The sequence below is a fragment of the Thalassophryne amazonica genome, chromosome 8 (assembly GCF_902500255.1).
Source record: "Thalassophryne amazonica chromosome 8, fThaAma1.1, whole genome shotgun sequence".
NCBI lineage: Eukaryota > Metazoa > Chordata > Actinopteri > Batrachoidiformes > Batrachoididae > Thalassophryne > Thalassophryne amazonica.
Window position 1 is genome coordinate 117,103,329 of NC_047110.1, and position 15,898 is coordinate 117,119,226.

General features: G+C 44.6%; 1 protein-coding gene across 1 annotated transcript in view; it reads left to right on the forward strand.

The window, feature by feature from the left end:
- Positions 1–15,048, forward strand: part of gtse1 (G-2 and S-phase expressed 1) — a 54,610-nt gene extending 39,562 nt beyond the window's left edge. The window contains exons 10-12 of the mRNA XM_034177367.1: positions 4,070–4,283; positions 4,354–4,467; positions 14,837–15,048. Of these exons, the coding sequence (XP_034033258.1) occupies positions 4,070–4,283; positions 4,354–4,467; positions 14,837–14,932 (424 nt within the window). The 3' untranslated portion in view covers positions 14,933–15,048. The remainder of the gene's footprint in view (positions 1–4,069; positions 4,284–4,353; positions 4,468–14,836) is intronic.
- Positions 15,049–15,898: the final 850 nt, after the last annotated feature.

Genomic DNA, 15,898 nt, shown 5'->3' on the forward strand with positions numbered 1-15,898 from the left:
GCAACTTCTCAGACAAAGGAATTCCGACGAGGGGCTGGACAACTCCTCCCACAAGGAGTGCTCACAGGCGAATGACGTCACCGACAGGCGTGGAAAAACTCACGCATGCGCACGAGGGTTCAAGCATGTCTGACGTAAAAACATATGAATGAAATCCATATAGTTTTTGAAAAAAATAAAAAGGACCGTTGCTTTATTGACAGACCTCGTATAAGAGCACAGTACAAACGAATGACATGTCTATTAGACCCCATTCCTAACAGGCTGCTCAAGGAAGCCCTACCATTAATTAATGCTTCGATCTTAAATATGATCAATCTATCTTTATTAGTTGGCTATGTACCACAGTCTTTTAAGGTGGCAGTAATTAAACCATTACTTAAAAAGCTATCACTTAACCCAGCTATCTTAGCTAATTATAGGCCAATCTCCAACCTTCCTTTTCTCTCAAAAATTCTTGAAAGGGTAGTTGTAAAACAGCTAACTGATCATCTGCAGAGGAATGGTCTATTTGAAGAGTTTCAGTCAGGTTTTAGAATTCATCATAGTACAGAAACAGCATTAGTGAAGGTTACAAATGATCTTCTCATGGCCTCAGACAGTGGACTCATCTCTGTGCTTGTTCTGTTAGACCTCAGTGCAGCTTTTGATACTGTTGACAATAAAATTTTATTACAGAGATTAGAGCATGTCATAGGTATTAAAGGCACTGCACTGCGGTGGTTTGAATCTTATTTATCTAATAGATTACAGTTTGTTCATGTAAATGGGGAGTCTTCTTCTCAGACTAAGGTTAATTATGGAGTTCCACAAGGTTCTGTGCTAGGACCAATTTTATTCACTTTATACATGCTTCCCTTAGGCAGTATTATTAGACAGCATTGCTTAAATTTTCATTGTTACGCAGATGATACCCAGCTTTATCTATCCATGAAGCCAGAGGACACACACCAATTAGTTAAACTGCAGGAATGTCTTACAGACATAAAGACATGGATGACCTCTAATTTCCTGCTTTTAAACTCAGATAAAACTGAAGTTATTGTACTTGGCCCCACAAATCTTAGAAACATGGTGTCTAACCAGATCCTTACTCTGGATGGCATTACCCTGACCTCTAGTAATACTGTGAGAAATCTTGGAGTCATTTTTGATCAGGATATGTCCTTCAATGCGCATATTAAGCAAATATGTAGGACTGCTTTTTTGCATTTGCGCAATATTTCTAAAATTAGAAAGGTCTTGTCTCAGAGTGATGCTGAAAAACTAATTCATGCATTTATTTCCTCTAGGCTGGACTATTGTAATTCATTATTATCAGGTTGTCCTAAAAGTTCTCTGAAAAGCCTTCGGTTAATTCAAAATGCTGCAGCTAGAGTACTGACGGGGACTAGAAGGAGAGAGCCTATCTCACCCATATTGGCCTCTGTTCATTGGTTTCCTGTTAATTCTAGAATAGAATTTAAAATTCTTCTTCTTACTTATAAGGTTTTGAATAATCAGGTCCCATCTTATCTTAGGGACCTCGTAGTACCATATCACCCCAATAGAGCGCTTCGCTCTCAGACTGCAGGCTTACTTGTAGTTCCTAGGGTTTGTAAGAGTAGAATGGGAGGCAGAACCTTCAGCTTTCAGGCTCCTCTCCTGTGGAACCAGCTCCCAATTCGGATCAGGGAGACAGACACCCTCTCTACTTTTAAGATTAGGCTTAAAACTTTCCTTTTTGCTAAAGCTTATAGTTAGGGCTGGATCAGGTGACCCTGAACCATCCCTTAGTTATGCTGCTATAGACTTAGACTGCTGGAGGGTTCCCATGATGCACTGTTTCTTTCTCTTTTTGCTCTGTATGCACCACTCTGCATTTAATCATTAGTGATTGATCTCTGCTCCCCTCCACAGCATGTCTTTTTCCTGATTCTCTTCCTCAGCCCCAACCAGTCCCAGCAGAAGACTGCCCCTCCCTGAGCCTGGTTCTGCTGGAGGTTTCTTCCTGTTAAAAGGGAGTTTTTCCTTCCCACTGTAGCCAAGTGCTTGCTCACAGGGGGTCGTTTTGACCGTTGGGGTTTTACATAATTATTGTATGGCCTTGCCTTACAATATAAAGCGCCTTGGGGCAACTGTTTGTTGTGATTTGGCGCTATATAAATAAAATTGATTTGATTTGATATCGGCCTATAATTTTTCAATACACTAGGGTCGAGATTGGGTTTCTTAAGTAATGGTTTAATCACTGCAGATTTCAAACATTTAGGAACAGATCCAGAAATTAGTGAGAGATTAATAATTTCCAGCACAGTCAGCTCCAGAGTGGACCACAGGTCCTTAAACAGTTTTGTTGGTATAGGATCAAATAAACAGGTTGTGCTTTTTGTAGACGTCATGAGCTTCGTCAGCGCACCTAGCGAGATACCATCAAAATCTGTAAATGTAGGTAACATCTCAGTGGTATCATTCACCTTCATAGCAGGATGCGGTGGTTGGACCAAGGCCTGCTGAAATATGCTCAATCTAATATCTTAAATTTTTCTTCTCGAAATATTCCAAGAAGTCCTGTGCTGAAAAGGGAGAGTGAATAACAGGTGGCTGTCCATGAATGAGAAATGCTACGTATCAAACAAAAACTTTGAGTTATGCTTGTTTTATTATCAAATCAGAGTAATAGATCGCTTTGAAAACCAGTAGTGCATGCTTATAATCTGAAATAGCATCACACCACACAAGGTGGAACACCTCTAATTTGGAACTACCCCATTTCCGTTCCAGACCTCTAGCCTTCTGTCTAAGGTCATGGAAGTAACCATTGAACCAAGGTCACTGTGCCTTGGGAAGGCGTGTCCTTAAAGGAGGAGGTGCAACCTTATCAAGTGTAGCCTGAATTCAAGCCATCTGCAAAACTATCCGCTGATTGAGCATCCTCCAAACCTGAAGCCAAAATTTCAGGCAGTCTAGCTTAAAGTACAGTCATAATTGAGGGCTTAATGCATCATCGCAGTGGTAGACAAGGTTGTCGCTCCACTAAACGCAGCAACATAAATGTAAACCTAATAAATAAGTAAATAAATTTTACCTTTCGTGACAGCAAGGCCATGTGCAACAACCAAATCCAGGGTATTTCCACTAAAGTGTGTTGAATCCTGAATGCATTGCTGGAATTGTAGCGCATCCACAGGTCCCATAAATGCTTTGCAAAGGGGATCAGAGGACTTATTTATATGAATGTTAGTCACCAATAATCAAAATGTTATCTGAATTAGCTGACAAGCTAGAGATGAACGCACCAAATTCATCTAAGAATTCAGAATATGTGCCTGGAGGCCTGTAAACAGTAACAAAATAACATGACTGATTTCCATTTTATGACCTTGACAATACGTAGCATCGTGGGCAGAGCGAAGAATCAGATGCTCAAACGAACAAGCTGAACCTAGATTTATAAATAAAAGCGACACCCCCGCCTCCCGTACGGATGGACGGGAAGCAGGGGACGGGAGGTGGAAGCCTGCCCACCGGCGTAGATCTGTACGCAGGTGGGCAGGCCTCATTCAAAGGAAGAACAGCACCATCCAGCACCCAGAGAGTGTCAGAAACCGCTGTCGTCACATCAGGACTACAAGTCCAAGAAGCTGCCACGCTCTGATGACGTGAGCACCGATGCACTCAGCTGACCAAATAACTGGCACAGACGACCTAGACTGATGGAATACAAACTTTCTCCGGGAGCCTCTGTGGATGCAGCGAGGACGGTGGAGCAAACCAAGCTCTCTGATAGCGAGGATATCCTGAGGGACATTATTGTTGTTCAGGCTCACTAGCTCAGCTGCAGAGTAGCTTAGCATCGCGCTAGCCGAGGGAGTGAAGTGCTGCGTCATGCAGTGCAAAAAAACAAATCAAAAATGGTTAAAAATGTACACTGACGCACCAATAACCACATCAAGTACATACCCAAAGGAGAAGATTACACTCAAGCCACTAAAAATTAAGTTACAAAATGGAAAACTGGAGCAGCGGTGAACACACAACACCAGCAACCAATCCACTGCTAAATCTAAAAATGCTTGTTCTCTTTCAGCACTGCCTGCACTAGGGAGGAAGAAGACACTTTCCACCTCCAGAACATCCAGCCATTCTGCCTGGAGGAGGATCATCTGGATGCACCGCCCATCACAACCTTACAATCAGAGCAGCTGGAGAACACGGAGTCAGTGCAGCTCGAACAAAACATATCAGACTCCAGAAAAACACCTGAGGAGCTGCCATCAGCTGAAGGGGCTGAGACACAAGAGGTCAGAAATCAAACACATGCAGGCCGTGTCTACAGAGGAGCTGCTTCGTCATCATCTGCATTCTCTTCAGGTTTTGCTGTTGGACCTTCCAGCACTGACTCTGCAGCCTCAGGAGAAACTGCTCATAGATCTGACCAATACTCCAGACCTCGTCCACACCAAGAATGCCTGCGCTGCAGCTCAGGTGAGTCCAGTGAGCTGCTCAGACAGGACAGTTTCTCACGTTATCGTGGTTGGTGACTGTGACTTAAAGCCTTTATGAGGGCCTGACAATGATGCTTCCCTTCCTGCAGTTATACCCAAGTCTCAGTAAATCATGTTATCTTGAATTTAGTTTAATCTTGATTTCATGGCTTGAGTTGTTAGTTATGGGATTACAAAATAGCATAATAAATGTTACTGTTCAACTTTTATTTTGTACATCACTGAGACAGCTCTTATTAAAGTACCACTGTCATGTGTGCTTGCTCTGGGGGTTGTAATATTCACCTCAAATCTTGTCTTTATGAAATATGGGGTTTCACAAGGGACTGTTTTAGGTCCCCTGCTTTTCTCCCTCTACATAGCACCCCTTGGGCAGGTACTGCAATGTTATGGGATTACTTTCCATTGTTTCGCAGATGACACTCAGCTGTACATGCCGATAACTGCAGGTAAGACTTTAGAGGATTGCCTTGTTTCATTGAAAAGCTGGATGTGTATTGTGTAGCAACTTAATGTTTTTGAGTTCGGACAAGGTAGAAATGATGGTCCATGGTCCTGCAAGACAGACATCAATTTGAACAGCTAATGCTGAAGGCCCCGTCACACTTTAGCACGAATGAGCAGGAATCAAGCAGAATCAGTTGGAATAGGAAAATAAAGCCAAAAAATCGAGCTGCATTTGGGAGGGACAGACATTCTGACAGCTGTGTAGGAATCTAATTCCAATACCCAGAATGTGGTCTGAAGCCTCCTGTTAATGATTTGTGCACATTCCGTGTGCAGCGGCTCCCGAATGCAGGTCGACTGCCCCAGGAATGCAGGTCGAATGCACCCGGAACACAGCACTAATCCCCACAATGCTCGCTGAATGCAGTAGGAATATGCAGAATGCATCCTGAATGGCGTATGACAGAGGCCTGAACGCAGGCCGAATAACACCTGAGGGCCGCTTGAAAGGAGCCCCAAATGCTGTACGAATTGACGTCAAAGGCAGCTAGAACACCCCCAGAATGTGCGCCGAATGTGTGATAAACATGTAGGACCTGTAGTTAATGCATCCTGAATAACAGGAATGTACCCAGACTGTGACACGAATGTCCCAAGTGTACCATGAATGGTGGCAGAAATGTCCCCACCCAGGTATAAAGGCCCGCCCACTGCAACCGAGTCATCATTCCCAGACTTCTGCGAGTATGGACACCTTGAACCATGTAACACTACTGCAAATCGCTGTCCTCCAGCAACAGCTGCTGGAGCAGCTCGTGGGGGCCAGGAGGTGGACGATGAGGAGGAGGACATACAGATGCTACCAGACACGACCATGGCTGGCAGAGGAGAGGAGGAAGCAGTACGGCCGTTATACCAGGTTGATGGAGGAGCTCTGAGTGGAGGACCTGCAGGCCTTGCAAAACACCCTGCAGATGGAGCCTGCCTTTTTCAGTGAGTTGGTGCAGAGGGTGGGGCTAAGGATCCAGAGGCAGGACACTTGGTTGAGGAAGACACTGCCTTGCAGGACTGAAACTGGCCATCACAATCAGGTACTTGGCATCAGGTGACAGATACCTAAACCTTATATTTAGCTTCAGTGTGGTGCGCAACACCATCAACCTGCTCATCACCGAGGTCTGCCAAGCCATCATGGATGAGTATATAAATGAGGTCATCGCCTGCCCCGCCACACCAGAGGAATGGAGTCCGATTGAGGAGGTCTTCCGGACCAGGTGTGCCTTGACAACCAGACAGCCCTGTAGACAGCAACCTTGGTCTTGGCTGGCAAGTTTCTGTTGCGGAACACCCTACTTGAAAGCTTTCCAAAAGAGGCAGATGCTAGCCCTATGCGCCTTTGGACCTCATCCGTTATGTCGAAATTCGCACTCAGTGTTGAACCAAGATAGGTAAAGGACTGGGCATTCTTGAGTGTAATACTTTTGATCTGGAAGTTTGTTGGACCTGTGTCAGATGCACTGTGGCTCATAACCTCCATCTTTCCGGTGTTAATGCTGAGTCTGGCTCAGGTGTATGTGCTCTCCAGGGCATTAAGGCTTCTCTGTGTCCCTTCTGCTGAGCAGACGGTAACAGCAGCATCGTCCGCATCTTGTAGCTCGAGAATAGCCTGCTGCTGGACTTTTGTCGGTATTCTGAGTCTGCGCAGGTTGAAGAGATTGCCGTCAAGACGGTAGGTTAAGGGGACGCAGTTTTCTGGGTTGTGTTTTTTGCTGCTAACATCACCGCAGTGAGGCACAAGTTGAAGATCACGTGTGCAATCCTTGCCTGATTTGAGTGCAGACTGGAAATGCATAAGATTTTTCTCCTCCTAAGACCTGGAACATGGCTCCATCATGCAGAGACTTCAGAACAGCTAAGAGCTTTCCGGAACAACCAAAAAGCTTGAGCACTTTCAACAACCAAGGTCTGTGCACTGTGTCAAGCACCTTGGTCAGATCAATGAAGACTGTATAGAGGTCTTGGTGGTGTTCTCTGCATTTTCCCTGGATCTGCCTTGTAATGAATATCATGTCCGTTGTACACCAGTCCTTCTGAAACCCACATTGGTTTTCTGGAAGTATGTCTTCACCCACAGATTTGATTAGTCTTAGCAGTGCTGTCCTTGAGTAATTTTCCAGCACACGACAGAAGGGAAATACCTCTGCTGTTATTGCAGTCTGCTCTATTTTCAATTCATTTCATTCATATATAGCGCCAAATCACAACAAAGTTGTCGCAGGCACTTCATACAAGTAAGGTCTAACCTTACCAAACCACAGAGAAACAGTGGTAAGGAAAAACTCCCTCTGAGAAAGAAACCTCAAGCAGACCAGACTCAAAGGGGTGACCCTCTGCTTGGGCCGTAAAGGGGTGACCCTCTGCTTGGGCCATGATACAGACACAAATTACAGTTGAAAAAAAAAATATACAAGAAATGTTGCCAGTGCACAGGAGGGTTACAGAAACAGACACCACACCCATCTCTGGATGGAGCTGCACCTCAGAGGGAAAAAAAACAGAATCAGGCATCAGAAAGACAAAAAATACAGTATAATTTGTCAGCATTAAACAACAAGAAAAACAAAAGTAATACTAAGATGATCACCGGCCACTAACCCTGAGCTTCACTAAAAGACCCAGACTTTAGATAAAGTTGAGGCCGTGACATGCTCCGTTTACTAATAAAATGAATTAAAAAGAGTAAAAAGCATAGTAACATACTATGCCAGTATGGTAGCCATACAAAAGGGACATTCAGTGAGTCTTACGTCAGGATTTGAACGTCTCTACAGAAGCTCTAACTCCGTTCTTGTAGATGCTCACAAGATCAGAATCTTTCCATTGTGGAGGGGCACATCTGGAGTTCCATGCAACAGTGATGAAAGAGTGAAGGCTGTGAACAACTGCCACACCCCCACCCCCAATCTTAGGACATATCTAGGCACTCCGTCCGGACCTGCGGCTTTGTTGTGCCTTAGAGACTTCACTGCTGCATGTACATCACTGACTGTTGGCAGGACATCATCTCTGTCATAGTTAGCAGCACTAGGATGGCCTCCAGAATGCTTTTGGAGATAATGGCAGTTTTATCTGTGATGAGGGTAGATCCATCAGCAGATGAAACAAGGAAGTGTGCCCCACATCTTTGTTCATAAACTGCCTTTAGGGCGCTGTAGAAACCCTGTTTATTGCCACTGTCTGCAAAGCCTTGGATCTCTTTGGCTAGGTTTGTCCACCAGTCAACCCCCATACACCCCACGGACCAGGTGGCACATCTGCATGTGGCCATCAGGAAACCAGCCAGGAGCGGCTCCTTGTACCATAAATACAAGGGGTTCTTCATGGTGGTGTTGGGGAAAGTGTAGTGACATGGACCCACAACAGGGGGCGCAAATGAACGGTCAATAGATGAGCCAAAAGGTAACAATTTAATGTTGTGAATGTGCACAACGACTATACAGACAATCTCAGAATATGATAGCAGTCAATACACAAAGGTGACGTGTGGGCAGGCTCGAGGATAGAAGACGTCTGTCCTGAGAAGAGCCGGAACCACACGATTTCTGCCGCCACCGAACCTGGTGAATACTGGAGCTGCCAAGTCCCGAATTCCCAGGTGATCACCGTCCCCGACTGTCGGATCTGGTACTGCAGGTGAGGAGCACAAACGGTGAGATGTGGGTGTGTGTGCACACCCAGTAACAAAAACAGTCAGAAGGTGGAAAGTCACCTCCACCTCTAATCACACACTCGTGCAGCTCCTGTTAACCACTTATCTGGTTGGAGTGTGAAGCGAAGCCGTCGCTGATCACACCAAAACGCCAATCCCACAGATAAGGAAACACTTACAGGAAAACAGCTGCAAAGAAGTTCAGACTATTAGTCAGTGTTTTCAGTTTAGCAGAGAATTACCTTCACAGGTAGATGATATTTCGGCAATGAGGTGGAGATGACGTCCGGGTTTTATGGAGTAGTATGATGAAGCGTAGGTGGGTGACAGCTGTCATGAGATAATGAGTGACAGCTGTCACCCCCGGCTGTGTCCGTGGCGGCAGCGCCCTCGTGCCTGAAGCCCGCACTTCAGGCAGGGCGCACTCTGGTGGTGGGCCAGCGGTACCTCCTGTTCAGGCGGCCCACACAACAGGTGGTCCCGATAGCCCTTGTAGGTGGGGACAACAGCTTCCTCTGGATGAGATCGGGGCGTGTGTCACTGTCAGACGCCCCAATCTTCAGTGAGTCAGAACTAGAGCAGTGCCTGGAAGATGGGAGTGTAGGCTTCCCTGAGCCATCCCCCTTACCCTACAATGACATGGCTATGCCACACTTCATCCTGGTTGATGATGCCTTCATGATCAGGACCTACGTGATGAAGCCGTATGGCCACAGGAACCGCCAGATGGATGAGGGCATCTTCAGTTATCAGCGCTCCAGGGGGCGATGTGGTATGGTGGAGAACACATGCAACACTGCATTTTGCCCATATTTGGTCAGGATATTGGGTATACATGACACGTGATCACCTGTGTACATGTGGTGCCTTAGGCAACATTGTGCCTGAATATGGGTTGGGCCGGGGTGGGGGCCAAGTAATTAGTGGTTTCAATGCGGGAGGTTCCCACTTCAAACCCTACCCCAATATTTTCTGTGGAGTTGCCGTGGGGGGGGGGGGGGGGGGGGGGGCGGCATCTGGCCAGGATCAACATACAGGGCGACCTTGGCTCTGCTGTGGCGACCCCAAGTGCACACAAGGAGGCAGTCGAAGGAATCTACGTTTACAATTATATTCTGACTCCTAACAAAAGTATAAAGCACACATTCCAGTGAAAGCTCCTATGTTTCAGAGGACAGGAACTGTTTCTGGCACCATCATTGTAAATGTCACACTGTTGTTGGAGTAAATGAGTGCTCATAACAACATGCAGCATGTTATACTGTTGTGGTACAAAAGAGAGCTCTGCAAATAAATCCTTAGTTGTGTATTGTTCAGACAATGAGTACAAATTAGCCCAATGTTGTAATATCACAACATTCTCGTAAGATTGTACAAAAACGTGTATATCCTGAGCACATGGGCCTCCTACAACATCACCTGCATGGATGAACAACTGCCTTCTTGTGTGTGTATGTAAAAGTCAATCAATCAATCAATTTTTTTATATAGCGCCAAATCACAACAAACAGTTGCCCCAAGGCGCTTTATATTGTAAGGCAAGGTCATACAATAATTATGTAAAACCCCAACGGTCAAAACGACCCCCTGTGAGCAAGCACTTGGCTACAGTGGGAAGGAAAAACTCCCTTTTAACAGGAAGAAACCTCCAGCAGAACCAGGCTCAGCAGTCTAAGTCTATAGCGGCATAACTAAGGGATGGTTCAGGGTCACCTGATCCAGCCCTAACTATAAGCTTTAGCAAAAAGGAAAGTTTTAAGCCTAATCTTAAAAGTAGAGAGGGTGTCTGTCTCCCTGATCCGAATTGGGAGCTGGTTCCACAGGAGAGGAGCCTGAAAGCTGAAGGCTCTGCCTCCCATTCTACTCTTACAAACCCTAGGAACTACAAGTAAGCCTGCAGTCTGAGAGCGAAGCGCTCTATTGGGGTGATATGGTACTACGAGGTCCCTAAGATAAGATGGGACCTGATTATTCAAAACCTTATAAGTAAGAAGAAGAATTTTAAATTCTATTCTAGAATTAACAGGAAGCCAATGAAGAGAGGCCAATATGGGTGAGATATGCTCTCACCCATATGTACGTAATTGCCCTTTTTTGGGATCAATAAAGTTGTCTGAAGTCTGTAGTGTCACACCTCCAAGTGATCGCCAAATCAGAACTTCAGTTCATTGCTATTTGTAGGCAATAATGGCAGGGAAATCCTCAGAACAAATGTGTTGTTGATGTATTTAAGACAATGTTATCTTCGTGTAAACTTGTCATGATTCCCACATTTTCAGTATTTAGATTATGATTACAATGATTAATTTTGGTTTGAATCACAGATTACATGCAAAAATGTAATGATTCTAACAGAGTACAATTTAGGGCTGAAACGATTACTCGAATAACTCTGACAAAAAGTGATCGAGGCAAATTCTGTGCTTCTAAGCTTTGTTTAACGTTGTAGTACATATGCCAGGCCTTTGTGTGGCGCTGTAATGTTCCCAGAAAAACAACAGAAGAAGACTAGAGCATGCGCTCAGGCTGTGTAACACCTAATAATTTAGCCCTTAAAGCTACCACTTTCCAATGCGACACAGAGTAAAATAAAGCCTTTTAAGAGAAAGAGGCTCCACACTGATCATCTGAAACAGACTTACTGCACATTTAAAGTGAAGCAGAGTGTTTGTCTGTTATTAAAAACACACGGTCTGCTCCACGTGGTGACTGACGGCCAGGTTCCCACAGTGGAAGCCGGCTGCTGTCTGTTTTGTACAGACTCACGCTGACTGAATGTTTCGCTTTTTAATTTTTACTTTTTTTGGGCAACACACAATGCTTCATAAACACGGTAACTTAAAGAACAAACAAACAAAAAACAGTTACTGTGAGGCTGCATGTTCAACCTCCAGCTGAAATGCATCTGCTGAATTGAAGAGAAAAAAATCACGTAGAGACTGAAAGGGCACCCGTCGTAAAACAAGCCAACCCAACCATGCAGACTAAGAATCAGACTTTCATAGTGGATTGGTCAAGGCGCAGGTTAACAATGACCGCCAATGGTGCTGTTGCCCAACAGGGTGCTGGCAGAAATTGGGCTACTGCTGGGTATAGAAGAGGAGGAGGAAAATATCTTCAGAGACAGTGGGGAAAAAGAGAAAACTGGAAGGGTGAAAATGAGAGTCAGGACTTTGAATGCTGGAAGTCTGACTGGTAAAGAGAGAGAGCTGGTTGACATGATGGAGAGGAGAAATGTAGACATTGTGTGTGCAAGAGGCCAAGTGGAAGGGAAGTAAGAGCAGGAGCATCAGAAGTGGGTTCAAGTTGTTGTATCATGGTGAGGACAGGAAGAGGAATGGTGTTGGGGTCATTTTAAAGGATGCATATGTTAAGGCCCTCTCACACCTTGACAATTTTGCCAGTGGTTCTGGTCAGTACTGCACGGTGTGGTGCGCGTCAGAAACAGTAATTTAACATTTTATTTTTTTATTGTCATTTTTTATCTTGGTGGACCACTTTCATTGTGTACAGAAAGCTGATGAGTGGATTGGCTGTAGGAAACGCTGCCGTGAAAGAATCAGACCTGATCAGGTCAGTGATCAGGTCTTCAGATTATCACAGACCTGAATAATGAGACACTGTGATGATTTAAACTTTTAAAGCGCCAGTTGACCTCAATCAGGTGTGACCTGAATGAAGTGCTGTGTGATCTGTCAGTGTGGTGATCACCGACAGCGACGACACTTTAAATGTTTAAACAGCGCATTAATCAGGTGTGATCACCCTGATCGATTGATCAGTTCGTCTGTTGATCACACCACAGTGATGCTGCTTTAAAAGTTTAAATTATCACAGCGCTTCTGTGTGATCAGAGTGTGCCATGGGCATGAGAAACGCACCTGGAGCAGGAAAAATCACAGAGGGACTTGCTTTAAAATTCTGTGTTGCCAGCCATGAATTAAAGGATTTTCCAAGGTCATTTTCAAAAATCAGGAGTTTTATGTGGATTCATGTCTGTGATGATGAATTGGACGGAAATGAGCAGGTCAGACTTTATATTTTTTCCACGTGTGAATGAAACAGTCGTTCTGTATGAAAACTGGCTTTCAGCCAGTCAGTGGCCAGCATTAATGGACGGATTTAGACTTATGAGTAAATTACAACAATCGCATAACTTACGTGCAACTTATGTCCATCATGTGCGGGACATGAGTCACACGCTGGCACGCATTAAAAATTTTCAGCATGCCCAAAATTTTTTGAGGAGCTCAGCTTATCAGAAGGAACATCAGTAAGCTTCAGCATGGTTCAGCGTGCTTCAACTTACTCTTAACTTATATAAAAAAAAAAAAAACTTACCCTTATTAAATTTATGCCAGCATTTTTATAATATGGTTGGCATACGCTGGCTAAATCGTCAAGATGTGACAGGGCCTTAAAGAGTGTTTTGGACAGTAAGCGAGTGTCTGACAGGGTGATGACTGTGAAGTTGGAAATTGAAGGGGGTGATGATGAATATCATCAGTGCATATGCCCACAGGTAGGTTGTGAGATGGAGGAAGAAGATTTCTGAAGTGTGTTAGATGAGGTGGTGGAGAGTGTGCCCAAGCATGAAAGAGTGGTGATAGGAGCAGACTTCAATGGGCATGTTGGTGAAGGGAACAGAGGTGATGAGGAAGTAATGGGTAGATAAGGTATCAAGGATAGGAATGAGGAAGGACAGATGGTAGTTGATTTTGCAAAAAGGATGTAAATGGCTGTGGTGAACACCTACTTTAAGAAAAAGGGAGGAGCACAGGGTAACATATTCCTAAGAGTGGAGGAAGGTGCACACAGGTGGTTTGTAGGATGACTTTAGAGGTAAAGAAGAAGTGAGTGAGAGCTCAACAAAGGATAAGATGGGAGACCTGGAGCGATTTTTCTCTCAACATGAAGCTGACTCCCATTAAGCATGAAGGCTGTAAATGGTCATCGCGCTTCCTTTCCGGATGTGGTCCATCAAGCAGGGTATGAACAAGCAGGTGGCCATGTCCCTTCTTATGATCCCTGACAATCTTTCGACCTAGATACCTGGGTCTTGCAACACTTGCTGCTACAGAATCCACTAATGAGCACCTAAAATAATGGCCCTCAGGATTTATAGGCCCTCTCACACACAGTGTGTGTAGCATGTTAGTGGCAGCCATTGTCATGTTTTACTTGCAGCCAGTACTAGCGTATGTGTGACGTTCAGTGACATTTAACGTAGCATGTAACCGGGGAGTCGTCGACTGCTTCCTTGCACGTCTTTTATCAATGTCTATGAGGTCAGTTGACTTGGTCTACCAAGATGCACCAGCAGCATTGGACTCTGGGAGTGGAGTCCTGTCGCTGTCCATCTCCAGTCTAGTGGACTTCAAGTGTGGTGGAAATGACACTGACTGAATCCTGGGATCCTCTGGTAAGAGGAGTTGCTCCATCACTGTCCACAGGGAAAAGGTGGACCCCATTGATGAGGTGCAATTTGCCCTTCAGCTCTGGAACATTTTGACCCACAGGGTGCCACCAGGAGGAAGCTGCAAGTTGGCATGTTTGTGGTGTTTTGTGGATGGTGAGTGCTGTACGCTCCCCTAAACACCACAGACGCTGTGTGTGAGAGAGAGGCTCAACTTCTTGGTGACACCATTCCAGGTTTGCTGTTGATAAAGTTCCCATTTGTTTCTGTACAAAGTTAAGGCATGCAGTGAAGATGTGACGTTGGTCATGGGAGTGGCAAGATGGCCGCCCATGCAGGGTACAGGTAAGAAATCAGGTCGGTGTCATCACCACAGCTTCTGCTTAAAGTGATCCTGCATGTTGTCGATATTAAAAATTAAAAAATACTTCAGGTGGTCAAATGAACCTTGATTCTGGTTTTGTCTGTGCAGAATTCTTAAGCACATTGAATTTTTCTAAAAGTTTTGAAGAATGAAAAGAAACTTACAAAAGAAAAAAACAACAGATGCAATTTTTGGAAGAAGAGCAATGGACCTAAAACTTACCTTGATGAAACATCAACTTTACACCATGAGAGCCACAGCTTACGGACAGGAAGTGAGCATAGGACAGACTGGTCCAACCCAAAAACTTTAGATATCACACAGGACACTTTTTCCCAGAATGCACTTTTCAGACTGTTTTCAATGAAAATGTTTAGATTTCAGGTATTAATTTCCAAAACTCTGTTTGTCAGCTGATAGATTTGAGCTCGCCGCTGATCAAGTGGAGTCCAGATGATAAGAAGGAGAACAGAGCAGATGAGGTCCCACTCATCAACCTGTCCTTCTGACCCAGCAGATCCTGGATCCTCTCGTCTTCATCCATTTAAATTCATCAAATTATGAAAATGTCTTCAGATGGTTTTGTCTTTTAAATGTCTGAATAAATGTTTCCTGGAACAAATGGCACACATCTGTCACCTTTTAACTCTGCATAAAGTTGATCAACAATGACTTAGTTTTTCACTTTTTACAGTTGTATGTAAAAGTTTGGGCCCCCTGTGCAAAAACAATGTCAGACTCTGTAGTTTTCTCTGGGCCCCTCCCTAATCGGACCGGGAGTGACATGTTTAGCCGCATGTTCTCCCTGAATTGCTGGCTGTCTGAGTGGTGTCCAGAAAATGAGGTGGGCTTCATAGATAATTGGCAAAGCTTCTGGGGAAAACCTGGTCTTGTTAGGAGAGACGGCATCCATCCCACTTTGGATGGAGCAGCTCTCATTTCTAGAAATCTGGCCAGTTTTCTTAAATCCTCCAAACCGTGACTATCCAGGGTTGGGACCAGGAAGCAGAGTTGTAGTCTTACATACCTCTCTGCAGCTTCTCTCCCCCTGCCATCCCCTCATTACCACATCCCCGTGGAGATGGTGTCTGCTCCCAGACCACCAATAACCAGCAAAAATCTATTTAAGCATAAAAATTCAAAAAGAAAAAATAATATAGCACCTTCAGCTGCACCACAGACTAAAACAGTTAAATGTGGTCTATTAAACATTAAGTCTCTCTCTTCTAAGTCCCTGTTGGTAAATTATATAATAATTGATCAACATATTGATTTATTCTGCCTTACAGAAACCTGGTTACAGCAGGATGAATATGTTAGTTTAAATGAGTCAACACCCCGAGTCACACTAACTGTCAACGCTCGTAGCACGGGCCGAGGAGGAGGATTAGCAGCAATCTTCCATTCCAGTTTATTAATTAATCAAAAACCCAGACAGAGCTTTAATTCATTTGAAAGCTTGACTCTTAGTCTTG